The 20,731-nt window shown below is 36.1% G+C and overlaps 1 protein-coding gene across 1 annotated transcript in view; it reads right to left on the reverse strand.

Moving 5' to 3' along the window:
* TET2 (tet methylcytosine dioxygenase 2) overlaps positions 1-20,731 on the reverse strand; it is a 126,336-nt gene that overhangs the window by 39,298 nt on the left and 66,307 nt on the right. Inside the window, 21 exon segments of the mRNA XM_079154728.1 lie at positions 378-595; positions 597-628; positions 631-778; positions 780-892; positions 895-1,034; positions 1,036-1,102; positions 1,105-1,173; positions 1,176-1,260; positions 1,262-1,497; positions 1,500-1,650; positions 1,652-1,683; positions 1,686-1,732; positions 1,734-1,864; positions 1,866-1,939; positions 1,942-1,969; positions 1,971-2,074; positions 2,077-2,244; positions 2,247-2,408; positions 2,411-2,546; positions 2,549-3,276; positions 3,279-3,817. Of these exon segments, the coding sequence (XP_079010854.1) occupies positions 378-595; positions 597-628; positions 631-778; positions 780-892; positions 895-1,034; positions 1,036-1,102; positions 1,105-1,173; positions 1,176-1,260; positions 1,262-1,497; positions 1,500-1,650; positions 1,652-1,683; positions 1,686-1,732; positions 1,734-1,864; positions 1,866-1,939; positions 1,942-1,969; positions 1,971-2,074; positions 2,077-2,244; positions 2,247-2,408; positions 2,411-2,546; positions 2,549-3,276; positions 3,279-3,771 (3,362 nt within the window). The 5' untranslated portion in view covers positions 3,772-3,817.

The following is a 20,731-nucleotide window of genomic DNA, read 5'->3' on the forward strand; positions in this document are numbered from 1 at the left end:
CTTCTCAAGAAAAAAAGTTTTCTATATTAATGATTTTTTTACTATACATATGTCTCCCAGGTAGATAATACTCATATAGGTGAATTAATCTAAAACACATTTTTATTTTAAAGAAGAGTCTGAATAGAAGAAAAAAACAAATGTGCGCACTATTAAAAAAAATTTGGGGAGGAAAACATTGCATGTAAGTGAAGTTTTCCTGCACACCACAAACAACTGTAATTTAAAGATAAAAAAAAAATGTAAGCTTCAGATTTTTATGAGCTTTAGGAATTGCTCCCAGATTCAAGGATTTAAAAAAGAAAGAAAATCCCATATCTGAAGATATATTTGCTAATTCTGGATAAAAACCATGTGCTTTCGGATATTTCTGGCACTTACCTACACATCTGCATGATGGGAAATCATATTGAGTCTTGACAGGTGTATCCAATAAATTTTTTACAGGAGTATCTAGTAATTTGGAAGGTGACTCTATAAAAGTACCAAGAAGAGAACCACCTGTTCTTTTAGTTGGTGTCTTTTCTGAAGTTGCATGCTGCTCTAAACCTGGGGTATGATTATCGAGATCGGTAGCAGTGATTTGCCTAGTTAAAAACTGTGACTGGCCCTGACATTTCAACTTTTATTGTTTCTGCGATTTGAGAGTAAGAGCCTTATGGTCAAATAATGATTTGACCTGAAACTGCTTCAGATGCTGCTCCATGGTCTCAATGATGCTCTTCTGTTGCACATTGTCACAGCTTGGAGATGTAATCTCTTGCTTAGTTATTTTTTTTCCATGTTTTGTTTTCTTGCTGTGCTGACATGGGACGCATACAGGCATGGGGCTTGGTTCCAGGTTCAATCTTAATTGGCCTGTGTACCTGATTATGGCACGACTCAGGTGGTTTTGCTGTGCTTGCTGCTGTTCTTGCTTGTGTAAGAGGTGCCACCTTAGTGCAGCATGTTTCTGAATGTCCTTCTGGGGAGGAGTCTGAACATGACTTCCTCCCTGGTCGGGCACCGGGAAGTCTTTGCTTGGTTTTGCATCAGTACCTTTGCTGAGCTAGTTGTACAGTTTGTTGTCCAGATATATCTTGGTTTCTGTTTTTATATCCTGTAGAACTGAAGCCTGTTGAGACTTCTGCTCTTGTTCTTGAAAGCACCTGTGAAGAATATCTGTTTTGGGGTCACATTATTTGGAAAATACTGCATGTGATGCAAGTTTGGAGTCTTGTTTACTGTAAAGAGTTCAGCACGTACAGCTTGTTCTTTATTCCTCTGGTATTAGGTGTGTATTGTTTGAACAGGAAATATGCACTTTGCTTGCACTTGATTTTAAGATCTGGCCATAAGGTGAATTTCTATTACTTGTATTCTGTACTTGCTCTAATCCCACTTGAGCATTCTGAGTTTGGAACTCACTTGATTTTGAATACTGATTTTCACTACTATAGCATTCTTCCATTTTAATCTGGCGAAAGAATGTTCCTTCTCTTTCCTGATCACTGTGACCTTGGGATGAGACAATGTCTGAGGCATTTGTTCTTTATTCTTCATTTGTAACTTTTGCTGCTGCTGGTTTTGAGGAAACTGTGAATTCTGGGACGGTTGTGTTTGTGCTGCCTGTTTATGAGGCTTATGTTGCAAAAGGTGTGAGTTTGAAAAATGGCTCAGTCTCTGAGGCCTGTTGATTCAGGGCTGTTTTAACAATGGGGACATGAATTTCTCTGTTTGGGTATCTGCTCTTGTGGAAATGAAATCTAGAGGCACAAGGTGCCTGCACATGAGCTTCAGGTAAAGGGTCTGTCTTGGAGACATGCACCTGGTGTGAGAGTTTTTGGAACTGGAGATGTTGGTCCACCATACCTTGAGACTGGCCCTTGATTCATCTCAACTTGGTACATTTGTGACTTCTGCTCTGGCTGCATTGTTTTCTGGATGTAAGCTTGCCTGAGAGCCCTGCAGGTGTGTTGGAATTTCCAGTTGTATTGTTTGGAGGTCATTTGATTAGAAGGTTTGGACTGATACTGAAGAATGGACTGCAGTGATGCCTCATTACATTTTTGATGGGATTCTCCTTGGTGAAATGAGGGGACTTCAATTCAATCCATCCTGGTTTCATGTAGTTGCTGTGTTGGGAGCACAAGATCTTGGTATGTTCCTTGTCCCGATCCTTCAGAATCTCTTGCTCTTTGTGTCCCATCAACTGCTGGCAGTGATCCTGTAAATCCCCACTGCTACCAAGAATCGGTGGATGAGCTTGAGATGTTCTGATGTTGGTCTTGTTTTCTCAGGACACAATGGGACAGTCATTGTCCCTGGCATCAGTAAGCCATTCTTAGTAACACAATTATTCTGAGGCCCTTCTGGAAGCATCAGAGATGGGGTGGATACATGGATAGATGGATTAGGACTCTGGGATTTGGTGCCTCAGGTTGACCCTCCATTTTCACATCCCTTAAAAGAGTTATGTTACTCCGGTTGGGGTAGTGATGGTGTTCTTCCAAAACTCCATTGTGCAGAGTTCTCTTTCCTTCGGAAGGAAGCTGAGGAACAGCAGGAGGAGAGAGAAGGAGGGGGAGAAAGGAAGCAATTGTGATGGTGGTGGTGTGGTAGTGGCAGAGAAGGAATCCTTAGTGAACACTGAGTTTTGCTTGAAGTAAGCACCATTCATTTCATTTTGCTTTAAATACTGTTCAGAGCTGCCACTAGGAGCTTGCATATTGCTGTTGGGACCTGGACAGAACTCTTCACCAGACACTACCTTCATGTTTCCTTGGATGTTACCGTTTTCTGCAGATGATGGGCAGATCTCAAAAGGTGACTTTTGTTGTTGTAGTTGTTCTGGTTTCTGGAAAGGACAGGTACCTAGCACTGCAATCGACTTACTGGCATTATCAGCATCACAGGCCTCAGTCACCACAGCAGCCGGCTCTGGAGGCAGCTCGGAACTAGAGGCCTGTGGGGAATTGATCTGCCCTGAGGTATGTGATGGGTGAGTGATTTCACAAGACAACTCATTAGTAGCCTGACTATTAATGGCATTTATGTGAGATGTGGTTTTCTGCACCGCAATGGAAACACAATCTGGATAATATTGAGACAGTGTTTTTTCCAGGAGTTCACCGTGTGTGTTTTCCATGGAAGAGGCAGAAACTGTAGCACCATTAGGCATTAGCACTGCCTTGTTTTTAAGAAGTAATTGGTAGTTGTTAGCATTTTTCTCCTTCTGCTCATTTAGAATCTGAAGCTCTGGATTTTCAGACCCATTGCAGTTATGAGCTGAAAACTGGTGAAATCTTGAACTGTGTTTTCTTGGGTTATGGAGCTTCCAGATTCTTTCCTACTACTCAAATCGGAGACGTTTGGTTGACTGCTGCTTTCACCTGGATTTCTTTCTTGGCTTTCCCCGAAGTCATTTTTTTCTCCCTTAGCTTTTTGGTCTAGTTTCAACTTCTTGTTCTGATGGAGCCCAGAGAGAGATGGTTCACTAACTGTGCGTTTTATTCCTCCATTTTGCAAGTGCTTGGAATACCCTCTGTCTTCTGGCATTAAGTCTGGACTTCGGCAAGTACTCTGGCTACCTTTCAGATGGGGTATTCCATAACTGTTGAAAGACTGCCACTTGGTGTCTCCATTTACCTCTGGATGAGGTTTCTCTGTTAGTGGGCTTCCATTCTGGAGCTTTATGGCCAGAGGGTCTGTCTGGCAGATGGGAGAAGGTGATGGAATCAGGAATGGACTTAGACTGTTGCCGTCAGCATGGTTGATTCTATCCTGTTCCATCAGGCTTGCTTCGGGGCCATCCACAAGGCTGCCCTTTGAATGAATTCTAAAGAGCATGAAAACAAAAAATCAAAATACATGAATATATATAACTCTCATAACAGCTAACAGAATAACTATATAAATTATACAGGAATCCCTGGATATAGCAAACTGTAATACAGATCCTCATTTTTCATTTTTTGTAGTGAAAACAAATAGCTACTAAGCAACTTTCAAATATTTACAGTCATGGGGAACAAGGATGATAAAAGTCATCAGCAAATATGACAAATCCATATTTTATTAGTTATTAGTATTAACTTCCTTCCCAATTAATTGTGTCTCTCCCCACTCCCTAGTACTTGGGATTGAGCCCAGAGGTGCTATATCACAGAGCTATACCCCCCCAACCCTTCTTATTTTTTGAGACAGGCTCTCACACGTTGCCCAGGCTGGCCATGAACTTGCAATCTTCCTGCCTCAGCCTCCTTCATAGCTGGAATTACAGGTGTGGGTCACTGTAATCAACAAGGCTCAGGTAATTATTTTTGGTCAAAATACTAAGAATAGAGATAGATAATCTTCTTTTCTCTAGTGCTTTGCTTATGCAATCACTTGCTAAGTTCTATCATTTCTAGTTTTATATATTCCCTGAATCATCATCACTGCCACTTCATAGCTCATAGATACATCATCTTGGCTCATGATTGTAACAGTTTTTAAAATGGTTTCTCCCTTAGTCCAGCCTACCCTTCCCTACAAAGCCCCTCAACTTGATGTCAAAGGGATGTTCTAAAATATAATTCTGAGGTCATGCCTTCTTTCTCACCATTACTGGCACCTTGTAGTTTTCAACTCTTTCATTCAAACACACCTGAGAGGTGAGGTCAGCTCCCCTTCAGCATTAGCAGTATCCAAGGGGATGGGATGAGTATGCATGAGTAGTTAGTGAAATGCCCTTTCAGGAGAGGGACGTAGCTCAGTGGCAGATGGTGTTCTTAACGTGAAAGAGGCCCTGGATTCAACCTGCAGCACCAAAACCAAACCATTTTCCTCTACAAGGAATGGTTGCCCAGTTCTATAGAGAATTCATGTGTAATATATATGGCTTTTTATGGGCAGGTTTGTCTTTCCTTCCAATCCCTCTCCTGGTTCATACTTCATCAGTAACAGCTTTTAAAAACCCAAACATGGAAAGCTTCACCATGTGCTTTTGTTGTTCTGTCTAGATTCCTTCTTAATTCATCTGCCAACGGCTCACACATAGTTCTAACTCTATCTCAGATATCACCTCTGCCTAGAATTCCTTCTTTGGCGCTCTAAGACAGTCAATCACTCCCATGTCTATGCTCCTTCGCATCTTGCAGATGGTCTATTACTGAACATAACACTCAATGGTACTGTGTCTGGATTCCTCACTGAATTCCTTAAGAGAAGAGTTTCCAATCTGTTCATTTTTATACCCAATAAAGAATGAGTACACAATGTTTACTCATGTTATGATTTCTGTCATTCTTTCAAACACATTTGAGACTGATGAAAAATTTAAAGTCCAAATAATAGGGAATGTAGGGGTAATAGGATAATAGGGAATGTAGGCACTCAAAAACTAATACACCATATAAGGTGAATGCTTCCCCATTCATTATTTTCCCACAGTCTTTCTCATACATTTATTTTAAGGATACAAATGGGGGTGGGAGACTATTTTTCATCTGGGCTAAAATAAACCTCTGTGAAAATAGTCATTGCTTATTAAACAAAACAAGTGAAGCAAGAAGAAATAAGAAACAATGGAAAACAACAGTAAAGTCACCAATTTTTGATGATTTTAAGATTGTACACTGGTCAGCCAAAAGAATCAACTGAAAAACTCACAGCTGATAGAATTCAGTGAAGTAGCTCAATAAAACATCATAACCTAGATAAAGAAAAGCAGCAGCCTATTGGAAGCTGTATCAGAATAAATACTGCAGTTATGTAATAGAAAAAAAAAGTTAAACCTACTAGGAATAGGCTTAATAAACAGGAAAACTATTTGCATAAAAAAATTTTAAAACAATATTGAGGAACATACACAAAGACAAAACAAGGGGAAACTACATTATATTCTTGGTTAAGGGTCAAATTAGTGTACTCACAATAAAAATATTACCAGAATATTTCGAGGAATGAAAGAAGCTGATTCTAAACTTCATGTGGAAAAATAAACTGAAGAGTTAGGAATATTCAGAAAGAGAACTTTAATGGGAATTAGTGGGGCAACAATTTTATTCAAATAAGTCTTCCAAATTTCTTTTCAAGCTTATTCCTAGTGTTTTAATGTACTTTATTCCTAGTGTTCTATAGATATCTTACTTTCATTTAATTACCTGGAGATATTCCATCTGAAAATACGGGTAATGCCTCATTCATTTTAACATCTACATGGCATTATATTTTGTCGCTGTCCCATAAATACATTCCTTACTGATGAACACTTCAATTTTTCCTAAACTTTTGCTATTGCATGCCATGAAGAATGTTACAACCTATACATTTACTAAGAAATAATGGCAAATATGTAACAAAAATCATCATACTACTTTGCCTTCAAGAAAAAGAAGCAGCTGAAGAACTGCACTGAAAGGGAGACTGCTCTTAATTCTTTTTAAAATAAATTGTAAGCATGAGTATTTCTTAATAAGTAAAACAGAAATTGAAAAAGTTATTACTACTGCAACATTTGTGCTACACCACTGTAATTATTAAATGGATTATTTTTCTTACTTCACATGCAAAAAAATAAAAGCAATAAAGTGATGCCTTTATTTCTGCTTGGTCTACTTCTTTCAAATGTTAAGAGATGGGCTAGTATACATCATCCAATATAGTCACCAGTTCACATGTGGCTTTTGAGCCCTTGAAATGTCACTAATCCAAATTGAGAACTACTATAAATGTAAAACACTGGATTTTAAAGATTTAGTGTGAAAAAAGAATAAAAAAATCTTAATTTTTAAAAATATCCATTACATATTAAAATACTACTACTTTTGATATATTGGACTAAATAAATATATCATTAAATTAATTCCATTTCTTTTTACTTGTGAATACTAGGAAGTTTTCACTTCTATATATAGCTTGCACAAGAATTCTGTTCAATAGATTTGGGCTAGAATAAAACTCTTAATCATCAATAACCTCTAATAAAGAGTAGGTTCTAGAAGCATGGAAAGTTGTACTCTTTGACATAAGGGCCTTTGTGGCCACTACTCCTTTCCCCAAATTGAGAAGCCCAGAAGCAAGCCTAGGTAAATTCTATAAACTCTAGGTTGATTAGCTCTCCAAATACACACATATATATAAAGTTCTTCTGGCAACTATAAAATAGTTCATATACAGACCACCGAAAAGGTATTTACATCTACATAAATGTGTAAACTTATGGTAAGTTACACAAATAAAATTATAGACTCTATTCAATGCAAGTTGTCCTACATGATTTTCTAGGTGTAAAATATTTTAAGCACTCAATGTTATTCTCTATTATGATCCATTCTCCATAATTTTGGATAGCTTTAAAGTATCAAAGGCAAAGTCTTAATAGATGGAATTTGCAAATTCTTTATGAATATAATAATAGCTCCTAAGAAGAAATGAAGGTGACTTATGATGAAATTTTATTTCAATGCAGAATTTTAAACATAATAGTCATTTTCAAATACTACTATAAACTTATCAATAGAATTCTATTTGTGGCAGCAATTTCTTTCCTAAGTAAAACCACTGGTTTTGAAATGGTGGTTAACTTTTCCAGGAAAAGTAGGAAAATTATACATTTTTCCCATTTTAGGATAAAGATTATCTGTCATTGAGTTCCATTTGTCTATGAATCTCATTCAGAAAATTTAAACTGTCATTTTAATAAAGAAGTCAGTGCTTTCCTTGACTTATGTGTCCTAACCTACACTTTTTTGGTATACTTAACCTTTATATTCTATGATTCCATGACCATTGGCACAGTGCTCTTCCAATTATCTATTACTTTTATACTGATACTGATAAAGCATTATTTTCATAATACAGAAAAAAAAATGAGACTTGTTCATTTTGCTTATTGTAGAAAGAGTGAAAAAGCTTCCTGTATTCTAGTTTTTGCAGATTCATAGTTTTTTCAAGCTGAGAAAGTTGATAATTGTTGTATAAGACAACAAAATCTTCAGCAGTTCTATTTTGTAGCTATTTTCCTGCTCAACAGTAATAACGTGATTAGGTATTATTATTATTTACAAATTTAAATGATTGCAAAAAAGGTAACATTTTTCAAAGATAAACTAAGTTTCAGATGGATATAAATTTGGGTTTTATTTTTCTGTGATATTCCTTAGTCCTTTTTCTGTTGCTAATAATAGTACTACAGACTTGGCAAGTTATAAAGAGGCTTATTTTAACTCTTGGTTCTATTCCAAATTTGAGTGGTTCCATCTGAATGCCTTCCTTCTGGCCAAGTCTGGAGGTAGCACAAGGCATCAAGGTGAGAAACTCAATGACCTTTGCTAATCTTAATCACTCCTGTAGGCCCCACTACCTCACAATAAGGGTTAAACTTGAACGTGAGTTTTGCAAGGGAAAAAAACACAGCAAAAATCCATTTACTTATCTGAGACTAAGAACAGAAAGAGTTTATTCATTCGTATCTGTTAAAAGTGACTGATAATAGAAACACTTTGAATCCTCATGACTTTTTTTTTTTAAGTACTTGTTATTGAACCCAGGGCTGTTTTACCACTGAGCTACATCCCAAACCCTTTATTTACTTTAAGCTAGGGCCTCAATAAGCTGCTAATTCTGTCTGGCCTTTAAGTTGTGGTCCTCCTGCCTCAGGCTCTCAGGTTGCCGGGATTACAGGCCACCATGTCTGGCCTCATGACTGATTTTTTAAATATATTTTTTAAGTTGTAGATGGACACCATACCTTTATTTTATTTATTTTATGTGGTGCTGAGGATCAAACCCAGTGCCTCCCATATGTGAGGCAAGTGGTCTGACACTGAATCACAACCCCAGCCCTCATGATTAATCTTTTGATACTGAAATCAAACTCCTAGTTTTCCTACACCATAGAACATATAGTGTACAATACCAATCAAGACTATTCCCTGTGCAACTGCACATTTAAACACTTTAAAAATACTCAGTTTTATTTAAATGTTGGAGCTGTATACATGGTAATTCACTGTATGTAAAATATGTCAAATAATAGTGTTTATAGACAATCATTCTCTAAACAAAGAATTTTAGAATGATTCATCCAAGAGGACAAAGACCAATCAAAATTCAAGTGCTTATTGTTCTTAAAACTGTTATGAAGTTTATATACAAGGTAATATGCAGAGAATCCTTGGGAAAATCTAGAAGGGCTGATTGGTTAAGTTTCCTGGGGGTGTTCTTCATGGTGTTACATTTAGTTACAATTTGAAAATAAATAGATGTTTTTTTAACAGGGTAATAGATAATGTCAAGCTATCAAACTTCATCTCTTTAAAACTATCATGAGCGAGTTTTCAGCACACTACTGACAAATCATTTTCTTTTTCTTTATTTGGGGTGGGGGATAGAAAACAAGTTCCTGGAGACAAAATACATGCCACATTATTTTGGGAATGTTCTTCAACCTCAGAATTGCATTGGACAAAAAGCTCTTCCTCATATAATCACTGAGTGATTTAGCTTTTGAAAAGCTAAGGAATTTTAAAATGACATTTAAATATAAGTGATGTGACGATGATGGTCCTAACGATGTATGAAACATTTCTGAGTATCAGAAAGGACCTAGTTCTATTTTCCTACTCTATATGTGGGAAAACTGAGGACTTTGTCTAATGCTAGTCATCAAATAGTGCTTCACATAAGGCTAGCCCTAACCTCTTCTGGCAGTTCTTTAAAGCTCTTCTATCACAAAATACAAAATAAGAAGGGCATAATTCAGAGAAGTTTATTTTGTTATTAAATCAACACTTTAACTGCATTTAGTGGCAAACCTGTAATCACAGCAACTGTGGAGGCTGAGGCAGGAGGATTGCCAAGTTTGAGGCCAGCCTGGGCAACTTGTGAAACTGGTCTCAAAAAATAAAAAAAGGGCTGAAGATGTAGCTCAGTAGTAGAGCACCCTAGGATCAACCTCCAGAACCCCCTGCCCCTAACGACTTTGCCAACATTCAAACTTTTTAGCAAGTTAACGTTGATACTTCAAAAAAACAAAATGTTTTAGGGACATTTCTGTTGGCCTGTTTATTAACACAACGCAAGGTATATTGTATGTCTCCAAAAAGGTATCATTTCTTTATATGGCTTGGAATAGAATAAACATAAACATCTAAGATATGGAATTTGAAGTTGCCACAGTTACTTTCTGTCCCTTTCTTTGCTGCCTTTCCAGATAATCTTGGGACTGTGTTGGAATGCTAATGTTTCTTTGAAATATTTGATGAAGACTTTGTTATCTCCCCTGATGATGTCATGAGAGAGTTGGAGGTTCACACACATAAGTTCATTCACTTTTCTGTCAAGCATTTACTGAATTGCTCCTCAGTGCAAGTGGTATGGAGTGGAGCTAATGTAAAATGGACACATCCTGCACTGCCCTGATGCATTGCTACACTGAGGCAATAGGGCTGTATAAATGTCATGGAGAGATGGAGAAGGGAAGAACATTTGTTTGTTTGTTTTAATACTGGGGATTGAACCCAGGGGCACTGAACCACATCTCCAGTCTTTTTAAAAAATTTGTATTTTGAGAGTGTTGCTAAGTTGTTTTAGGGTCTAAATTGTTGAGGCTGGACTTGAAAAAGCAATCTTCTGCCTCAGCCTCCCAAGTCACTGGGATTTCAGGTGTGTATTACCATGTCCAGCATGAAAATCATTTTGAAATGCTGTCAATGTCTACATATCATCCACCCAAATCACTCATGAAATTCTACTTCATTTCCTATTGCCTTAGAAAGGGAGAAAAAAGTGTCCCACTAAGTCAAAGTTAGTTTTAAAAGGCGAAAATGAACTGTGATCAAAATATCTATTGACATTACTGAGACAGAAGATAAAGTAGAAATGTATATCCATTGATTCAGTGATCATCATGCACAGAAAAGATCACATAAAATACTCAATTAAAAAAAGCTAGTAATATTCAGCAAATGACTTATGGATTTCCTGATTACTGAACACTTCACCTAGGAAAACACTTGGCATATTTATTTTGTCACACTAGTTATCTTTGCTAATCAAAATGTTACCCCAGTTAATCTTGGGCTGGGGATATAGCTCAGTTGGTAGAGTGCTTGCCTCACATGCACAAGGTCCTGGGTTCAATCCCCAGCACCCAAAAAAGAAAAAAAATGCAATATCTCATCATTCAAACCACACACACACAGAGGATTTGATTATGTGGTACAGCATAGGCTTTTTTCATTGGTTTACCAAAAAAGCTACAAGGTGAATTAAACTTGAAAAATGAATGAAATAGCTGTGCATGATGGCGCATGCCTGTAACCCCAGCAGCTCAGGAAGTAAGGCTAGTGATGTCTCTCAGGGTAAGTGTCCCTGGGTTCTATTTCCACCTGGTTAAACCCCCCTCCCTCAAAATAAAGAATAAATGAAGAACAATCCTCAAATTTTAAGCACTGACATTCTTTTAAAGGTTAAAAAGGCATTTTAGAAATTATTATTCACTTAAGTGACAGATATTAAAACAAAATTACTGAAAAATGACATAATTTAGATCCCACTAGTCATATTTTTACTTATCCTTTTATTCCAATAGTCTAATATTCCCTCATCAAGCATGGCCTTCATAGGAACCAAAGAGAAAAGTTGTCTGTTATAAATGCCACCATATTTTTGGAAATTAAAAAGGTCAAATTATAACTGGGTAATTTAACATAAATAGTAATGTGCAATGATTATCTTATGGCTACTCCATGGTTTCAGCTAATGCCACAAAATAATCTTTCATGGGTTGGGGGTGGTGGGGAGATTGACAGAAATGCCAATTATGTTGACCTTTATCTTCTATGTCAGAGGCACAGATTTATGAAGCATGTTTATCTCAGTTGAAAATACTGGCCTTTTGACTAGTAGCTAACATTTTGGTTTCCTAAGACCAAAACAGGTTTTAGCCACAGCAGTTTTCTTTTGATATTTAATTTTATGCCTTCTCCCGTCTCTCTGACAATAATTTATTATAAATTCAAGTCGCATCTGCAGCATCTGTGAAACAATTACTGCATCTGAGACTGACTCTGCAGTCTAATCCATCATAATTATGACAGTCCTCTTTGAAGAAACTATGATGCATGACTTAAAAATAGCACATTAGTGTGCAAATGGATCAGCATCTCATTTCACCAATATGCATTTAGGGTTGTCATTTAGCTCAACACCATTTGACTCTTTTTGAATCACTCAAATGGTAGCTGCATCTCTCACCACATAAAGCTGTAGATGATGCTCAAAATTTGTAAAGAGAGCTTTTTGTTTTTAATTTTTGATTTTAATTTTTTAGATGGTATGCCTTTTCCTGGTCTAAGAAAAAAAAAAAATACACATTTCAATCTCATGTGAACTTTTTTTGAAGGGCAATAGTCAATTTACACATCTTATAGCTGTTATAAGGTAGTAATTTTTTTCCTATTAAAAAAAAAAAAAAACCTTTGAGCTGGGTATTGTGATACACACCTATCACACCTATCAGGAAGCTAAGGCAGGAGGATCACAAGTTCAAGGCCAATGTGGGCATTTTAGCAAGATCCTTTCTTAAAACCAAAAGTAAAAAGGTCAGGAATGTAACTCAGTGGTAGAGAGCCCCTGGGTTCAATTCCCAGTCCTGCCAAAAACCAACCAAACAAAAAAGACACACAAAACCTTTGGCTTCAAGTTCTAATACTTGTACTAAGTATATATAAAATACCATCTGTTTAGTGGGGGTTAATGCTTGAGATTGGCTGCTTGTGGGAACTGCATCTTCTAAGGTTGATGTGTTTCAGCAATTAGCCTCAGGGGACTACAGCTTATACCTCTGTCACATCCACTGAAAAACTTTGCCCCACTGGCAGTTCAGGCTGTTAACAATTATTTCTTGCCATGGAAAAACATTGAGGAAAGATGATACATTAGACTACAACTCTTGAATAGATGACAATATTCTCCAAACTATTTTAGATTCTTCTTTCCAAAATGGAACATAACTTGTGTGAACCATACACTTAATTCAAGATGTGTGAAGAATGGATTTCATTATGGAATTTCTGTTGAATGTCCTTGTATAGAGTATTCTAAACCGTGAACAAAATGTTGTTTTAAATTCCTATCTTCTACCATCTATCAAATTTCCTCCATTTAGTTTGGTTTTCTTAATTACACTGTAATATCAGTTGCTGCTGAGTACCACTTTTGAGAAAAGCACTGTAGTTTTTTTGGAGGGTGTTGCTGATAAAATTAAAAAGTATTCTTCCTTACTTAATACTAACATTAACATTAAAACTAAAATTGTAAAGTAAATTAGAGTCAATCAATCCCAAAATATATTTCCAATAGCAAATGTGTATCCAAGCTATATGTTGAGTCTGGAATGTAGTGTTTCATATGTGGATTAAGAATGGAGAATATGAGAACAGTTATGGTGGCACACTCCTGTAATCCCAGTGGCTTGAGAGGATGAGGCAGGAGGATTTTGAGTTCAAAACCAACCTCAGCAACTTATTGAAGCCCTAAGCAACTCAGCAAGATGCTGTCTCTAAATAATATTAAAAAAACAAACTGGGGATATGGCTTAGTAATTAAGCTCTCATGGGCTCAATCACCAGTCCCCCATCCCCAAAAGTATAGAGAATATGAGATGAATTAATATTTTCACGGCAAAGTTGACTTTAATATTTCTTCTCTTGTGAGAAATTCCAATCTTAATAAGAAATGCATGAAGATGTACTTTGCATCACTTGTAAAAGGACCAGTGCACACATAAGCATGTCAAAGTCCTCTGAGAAAGTTCCCACACATCTAAAAGCACATTGGACAAGTTGCTGCTGCTCAGTGTGTACACTGTGGTGTGCTGCATACCTAGAGGGAAGCTCCTACTAAGTTTTTCAAAATCTTCAATAGGTATTATTTAATTCCTACATATGACATCTCAAAATTTGTTTTTTTTATCTTAAATGAACAGTACAGACAAAATTTAATAGTATATAGATTATCTGAGGGAGGAGAATTCATGAGAATTTACTAATGAATAGAAGCAGAAGATGCTTAGAGTTACAGATATGCATTTAAGACGGGGGTTCACCTGGAAGTTCAGAAATAAATCTGCTCACAGTTTGCAACCAAACTCAACCAACACGTTTGCCAATTGGTAAGATAGAAATGATCTTGTCAATTCCCAATTATCCCCTTAATCCTGAAGTTGTTTCTTGAATTTGGGTTTATCCCTGGCCTCTAACCCTCACCAACTAATAGATACTAAAGGAAGAGATCATTAAATATGATTGGAAATTAATTTTATCATAAGCATTAAACATTGTCACAAGCACTTAGAATGTAAATTGTTTTAAAATTAGGTTTTTCAATTCCACTCCTGTCATTAGAATAATTAGAGCTGGTTGTCCTTATTGAGACACCATACAGGTACCTTTAGTTGGATATAGTCTATCCAATGCTTTAAAATTTCAATTTAAAGAAAGTACTACAGAAAAAAAAAAAGCAGTTTAGTTTTGATCATGCTGATATACTATCTGAGAATTTTCCCAAGGGACAAGGAAACACAACAGAAAGAGTCTATGGAGTGGGCACCACTGGAATGGGTATGGATATGGTGACAGGAGAGGTGGAGGGGAGACAGATCCCCCATGTCAGGGAGTCATGTGGTGAGAGCCCTTTTAGGTCTCTCTCAGGAAGCCCCCCATGTGTCCTGACAGCCAGAATGTAGATGCCTAGCCCAGAGAGGGCATCCAATAGCCAGTCAATGTCAGACACAAAAATAGTGACATCTGAAGTCCTGCAGCCTGCACAGGTGCAGAAGGAGCTCTAAGCCCTCTTCATCCTCCTTCAGTCCTGCCTAATCTCTTAGGGTTTGGTGCTCAACAGGGAGAGGGAGAGAAAGTGTTGAGAGTGAGACCCTCACCCTCAACTCCAGGTGTGGGAGCTGGAGTTTAAGACTGTGCTGGGGAAGAACATCGGCTCAGGCTGGAAGGGTAGTTTAAAAATGAAAAGGACTGAGTTTCAAAGTCTGAAGTAACCAAACAACCAAAAGATTCTATAAAAATTACAGAATTTGATCAACAAGATACCAGAAGGAGAATGGAATAAGGGTAGACTATTATACATGTGAACAACAATTACAGGAAAAGTTTCATTTTTATACTTTGAAATATGTTGGTTTTCAATAAAACTGTTACAGAAGTCCACTAAAGTAATTTCTAGTAATATATTGAAACTTCATGTAATTTCTAGCAGAGTTCATTATCATTTAATGTTTTCATGGTGACAATGACAAGAGTTATAAAAATAACCCTTCAAGGTATTCATTTTTTTTTTTTTAACACTGGGATTGAACCCAGAGGCACTTTACCACTGAGTTACATCCCAGCCCTTTTTGTTTTTCATTTCCTGACAGCACCTTGCTAAGTTGCTGAGGCTGTCCTTGAACTTGAGATTCTTTTGCTTTGGCCTCTCCAGTTGCTAGGATTACAGGCAAAAACCACAGTGCCTGGTTCAAGGTAATTTATTCTTTCAATCAACAAATAACTGAATAGATTCTGGGTGTCAGACCCTGTTGTAGTCACCAGCAATATACCACTGAAAAAAAAGGCAAGTGTCCATGTCCTCTTGAACCTGATAGTTCAGTGAAGAAACAGAGGCACAATAAGGAAGTAAAATGTGTAGTATGAGAAGAAGATGTTGAGTGCTAAGGAAAAAAATAAATAATAAGGCAGTTTATGGGGACTCAAGAACATCAGGGTAAGACTGAAGGTTGCAGCATTAAATACTATACAGTCAGATTCTTACTGAGATAGTGAGATTCAAACAAAGTCTTATAACCCAATTACATACTAAACTTCTAATTAACCAAGATAATTTAAGTCAGTGTGTTAGTTCTCTATTTTTAGATGTACTGGGTCATGTCCTCAGTCCTAAAAATCAAGAATGCAAAAAGAAAGCTAACAAAATGTAGATAACTAAATTAGAATCACTAAATCATTACATCTCCAGGGAGTTTTAACAATATTAATGTGAAACAGACTAACAAAATATCTAATGTTTTCTTGTAAGACTTCGTTACAGGGATACTTGTAACACAGACATTTTGACAATTATACACTGTATTGTATTCATGAAATCTGCTCTTTCTCAAAGATGCTTTGTTCTCTACCACTGTCTCAAAAGGCATGCCATCTGTGTTTCTCAGAAGTTTTGTACAAACTTGAAAAGCTCCATCTTCATACTGATCTAATCTTAATCAACCAGTTACTATGACAACCTAGTCAATTTTCTTCTTCTCATTTTGGAACAATTAGTGTCTATATTATCTTGGTTAACTTGTAGGATGCTACAAAGTTATTCTTGAAGGTAAGATGAGCATTCTTAAATCTTAATACTTAAAGATGAATAATGTAGATGCCATTAAAGTCATCAATGGGCTATTGATTTAAGATGTATCGGTCCTAAAGAAAATTACCAACATCATTTTGTAACACGAATAAAATTATTTTTAGTCCATGTAGAAGAAAATAATATAAAATAAATTCTGGAGTGGGTAAGATATCAGTAAAATGAAAAACGCAAAAGACATTGATTCTTTCTAAGAGCATCATACAACCACATATTCATCAGAAACATGTTCCTATGTACTATGAAGATTACTCACAGCTTTATCATAAAAGATCTGATGACCTTTTTAAGATCATCCAAAGTTATAGTGCTTATTCTAGGAGGCATCAAAATAGAAGCAGAAAGACTATACATTTTTCTTATAAACATTCTTGTAGAAAAAAACCTATGGGATCTAGATGCAGTATAAAATATGTTCTCTTTCAGTATTTTTATTTAGGTAATTGGGAAGAACAGCTATTTAGAATAAGAAAACTAAGTTCTGGTTCTAAATATGGAGTTGAGAGCAAGTCATGACCTCCCCATGTCTTGATTTTTTAAAAGAAAACAATAATGTAAGAGCAGGAAAATCACTGTGCTTACTTACATGTAAGGTCTTTCCAAGTTCTTGAATTCTAAGGTTCTCTAAAACTGGTAATGGTAAATATCTATTGCAGCTTTGATGACATAAGCCATCACAGAGACTACATTTTGCCTGATAGAATTTTCAACCCATTTTACATGTAAGTAAACAGAAACTTAAAGAGTAAAGGGGCTTGATAATATTTCATACCAGGAAGAGGCAGATACGAAATGCAACTCTGTTCAACTTTGGAGCCAAAGTGTGAGCAGATGGTGATGATCAGTTTAGGACAGAGAAGCAATTTGGTGCTCTTAAACAGTCCTCTTCTGGGAAAAAGAATTTTAGATTGAACATGTAAGTCAATCACAAGGCAAGTAAATTCTCTTATGGGGCAGAAATGATTGAGGAGCTATGTTTACTGGGGTCTCAACAATAAAATATCATGAGATGCTCCACCTCCAAGAAACACTGAGTTCAATTAATGCAAGTAGTACCCTGAAAAAAGACATAAATCATAAAATTGGTTATTAATTGATAAATGTATACTTTTGTTTAAGCACCAATCTCATGTGAGTTTGGTTATACCAATTCAATTCCCCTCAATCCTATTAACTTTGAGGAAAAGTTAATTTTTTTTTTTTTTTTTTTTATTAAGGAATAGATCTTGGGCAATGGTGTCTACCCCGAAGTGATATCTTCTGGAACAAGTCCATAATCTCTCTTTGTAAATGTCATTTTCACAAATTAGAGACATGTCCTAATGGGCAGGTATATGAATTCAGGTATGAAAACAATTTTGGAACAGTCATATCATATAAGCATTGAAGAGAACCTGTGCACTAGAAGAGTATAAATTCAACACTTAAAATTAAATGGACATGTTCATATGCAAGTCTTACTTTAACTTCAAATTAAGCTGGTAAAACACGAACTGTCCTCCTTCTCATATTTTTTCCAACTGTATTGCTGTTCTAACTATTCATATTTTCCTTAGAAAGGTATCTCACCAGAATATAAAAACTAACATGCAAAATCAATAGAATTTCTATACACCGATAATAAATTCACTGAAAAAGACATCAGGAAGCAAACAGACAAAAAACCTAGGAATAAGTCAAACCAAGAAGGTGAAAGACCTTTACAGTGAAAATTACTGAACACTAAAGAAAGAAATTGAAGAAGACACTAGAAAGGCCTTTCAAGTTCATGGACAATCAGAACTAATACTGTTAAAATGGCCACATTACCAAAAGCAATTTACAGATTTGATGCAATTCCCATTGAAATACCAGTGACATTCTTCAAAGAATTACAAACCCCCCCCCACCAAAAAAAAAAAAAAAAAAAAGTCCTTAAATTTATATGGAAGAATAAAAACCAAGATTAGCCAAAGCAATCTTCAGCAATAAGAGTGATGCTGGAGGCATCTCAAATTGCACTACTGAGCTATAGAAACAAAAACAGAACAGTATTGGCATACAGACAGACACACAGACCAATACACAGAGGCAAATTCACACAGATTCAGTCTTTTGATCATTTACAAAGATGTAAAAAACATACACTGGAGAAAAGGCAGACTGTTTAACATGCCTTCCTTAGTAAGATATCTAAAGCTCAAGAAATAAAAATAAACAGAGAATCATTAAGTGGAATGGCATCAAATCATAAAACTTCTGCACAACAAACAAAACAAGAGCATGAAGAGAAAGCGTACTTCCAAATGGGATAAAATCTACGTAAGCTAGTCTTCCAACAGAGGCTATCTAGAATACATAAAGAACAAAAAGACTTATAAAAAAGTTATCAGTTGTACAATGAATCAAAATGTGTCTGTAAAAATAAAAAATTTTAATAAAAATTAAATTAAAAAATTTATCATACTATAATAATGATATATGAATACCCACATTTATAGCAGTGCAATTCACAACAGCTAAGTTACGGAAACAGTGTAGGTATTCATCAACATGTGAATGGATAAAGAAAATGTGCTTTTATTTAGCCTTAAGGAATGAAGTTATGTTATTGAAGGAAAAATTATGGAGCATGAGAGCAACATGTTAAGTGAAGTAAGCTAGACTCAAAGTCCAGGGTTGTATGGCTTCTCTTAAATATGGAAGCCAGAGAGAAAAATGGAGAAAAAGTATGTTGGGGTGGGGGAGTCTTTATGAATTTTGAAGGGAGACAAGTAAAGTAGGAAAGGGAGGAAAGGAGAGAAGGAAAAAAACTAGGGGATGAAATTGACCAAATTATGTCATGCACACGTATGAATGTCACAAAGAATCCCACTATTATGCATAATTCTAATGCACCAATGAAAATTAAATAAAATAGAAGTGCCTTGCCTGTAGTTCAATTATTTCTTCTTTTAAATGAAAATATTCAAAGTGGTTATAAAACTGTAAGCCTAAATACTATTTCTAAAAGAGTCAATGTTTTATTTTCAATACTGGGGGATTGAACTCAAGAGTATTCTACAGTTAAGTTTTCCAATCTCCCTCCCTTTTTTTAAAAAATTGAGTTGGGGTCTCACTAAGTTGCCCAGCTGGCCTCAAAAATTTACAATCTTACTGCCACATTCTCCATGTTGTACCTGCGTACACCATGATGCCTGGCAGGAAGAATCATTCTTAACATTATAATTAAATAATAACCTTTTTTCTCAATAACTTCAAGAGTGGCAATTAGTTACCTCCAAAGTGATTTTCTTCATATACATATTTTAACTTCAGAGATAGATGAGAACTTAGCAGTATGATTGAATCTTATAAAGGTTTTGTCATCTCCACATTCGAACATGCCACCTCAAGAAAATCATTCCTGCCAGGGGTCTTGTGGTACCTGCCTGAAATCTTAGTGGTTAAGGAGGCAGGAGATCAAAAGTTCCAGGCCAGCTTCAGCAATTTAGCCAGGCCCTAAGCAACTTGGCAAGATCCTGTCTTAAAAAATAAAACCAGGCATGAAGGTGCATGTGTATAATCCTGGCAGCTAGGGAGCCTGAGACAGGAAGATCACAAGTTCAAGATCAGCCTCAGCAACTGGGTGAAGGCCTAAACAACTCAGTGAGACCCTATCTCAAAAGAAAAAATAAAAAGGGCTGGGGATATAGCTCAATGGTAAATTGTTCCTGTGTTAAATCCCCAATACCAAGAAATTAGAAAATAAATAAAACATAAAAAGGGTTAGCAATGTGGCTAAGTGGTAAAACACCTCTGGGTTCAATCTGCAGTATTCCTCACCACCCCCATTCCCAAATATTAAAAAAGAATATCACTCCCACGTGTCTAATTCTAGATCACAGAAAATGTTATGGATTGATATTTGATAAGGTTTATAAAGTAGAATAGAAATAAAACCAGAGTTGAGAAACTACTAGCATAAAGAATCCAGTAAAGGGTAATACTAACTAAAATAGGTATAGAACCTTAGTTTTATTTATTTGAGTTCCTGGGGACTGAATCCAGGGCTTTGTGCATGCCAAGCAAGCAAATATCTACATCTCTAGCCTGAAACTTAGCTTTCAATAGTTATTTTTTAAATGTCACTCTTTACGTCTTTAGAGCATAGAAAAAAAAAAAAAAAGAAAAGAAAAAAGAAAAAGGAAATGTCAATATGCTCACAAATTAAAGGGAAAGAATTCTCCTATCAACCTTGAAGTGAACAAACTTTTTATAGCATGACTACAAAACCCCTGTATTCTTCTAAACTTTCCCAAATATGCCATGTATCAAATAGAACAGAATCATCAGTACTAGTATTTAGTGGAAAACA

The sequence above is a fragment of the Sciurus vulgaris genome (genome assembly GCF_902686455.1).
Source record: "Sciurus vulgaris genome assembly, chromosome: 9".
NCBI classification, from domain to species: Eukaryota; Metazoa; Chordata; class Mammalia; order Rodentia; family Sciuridae; genus Sciurus; species Sciurus vulgaris.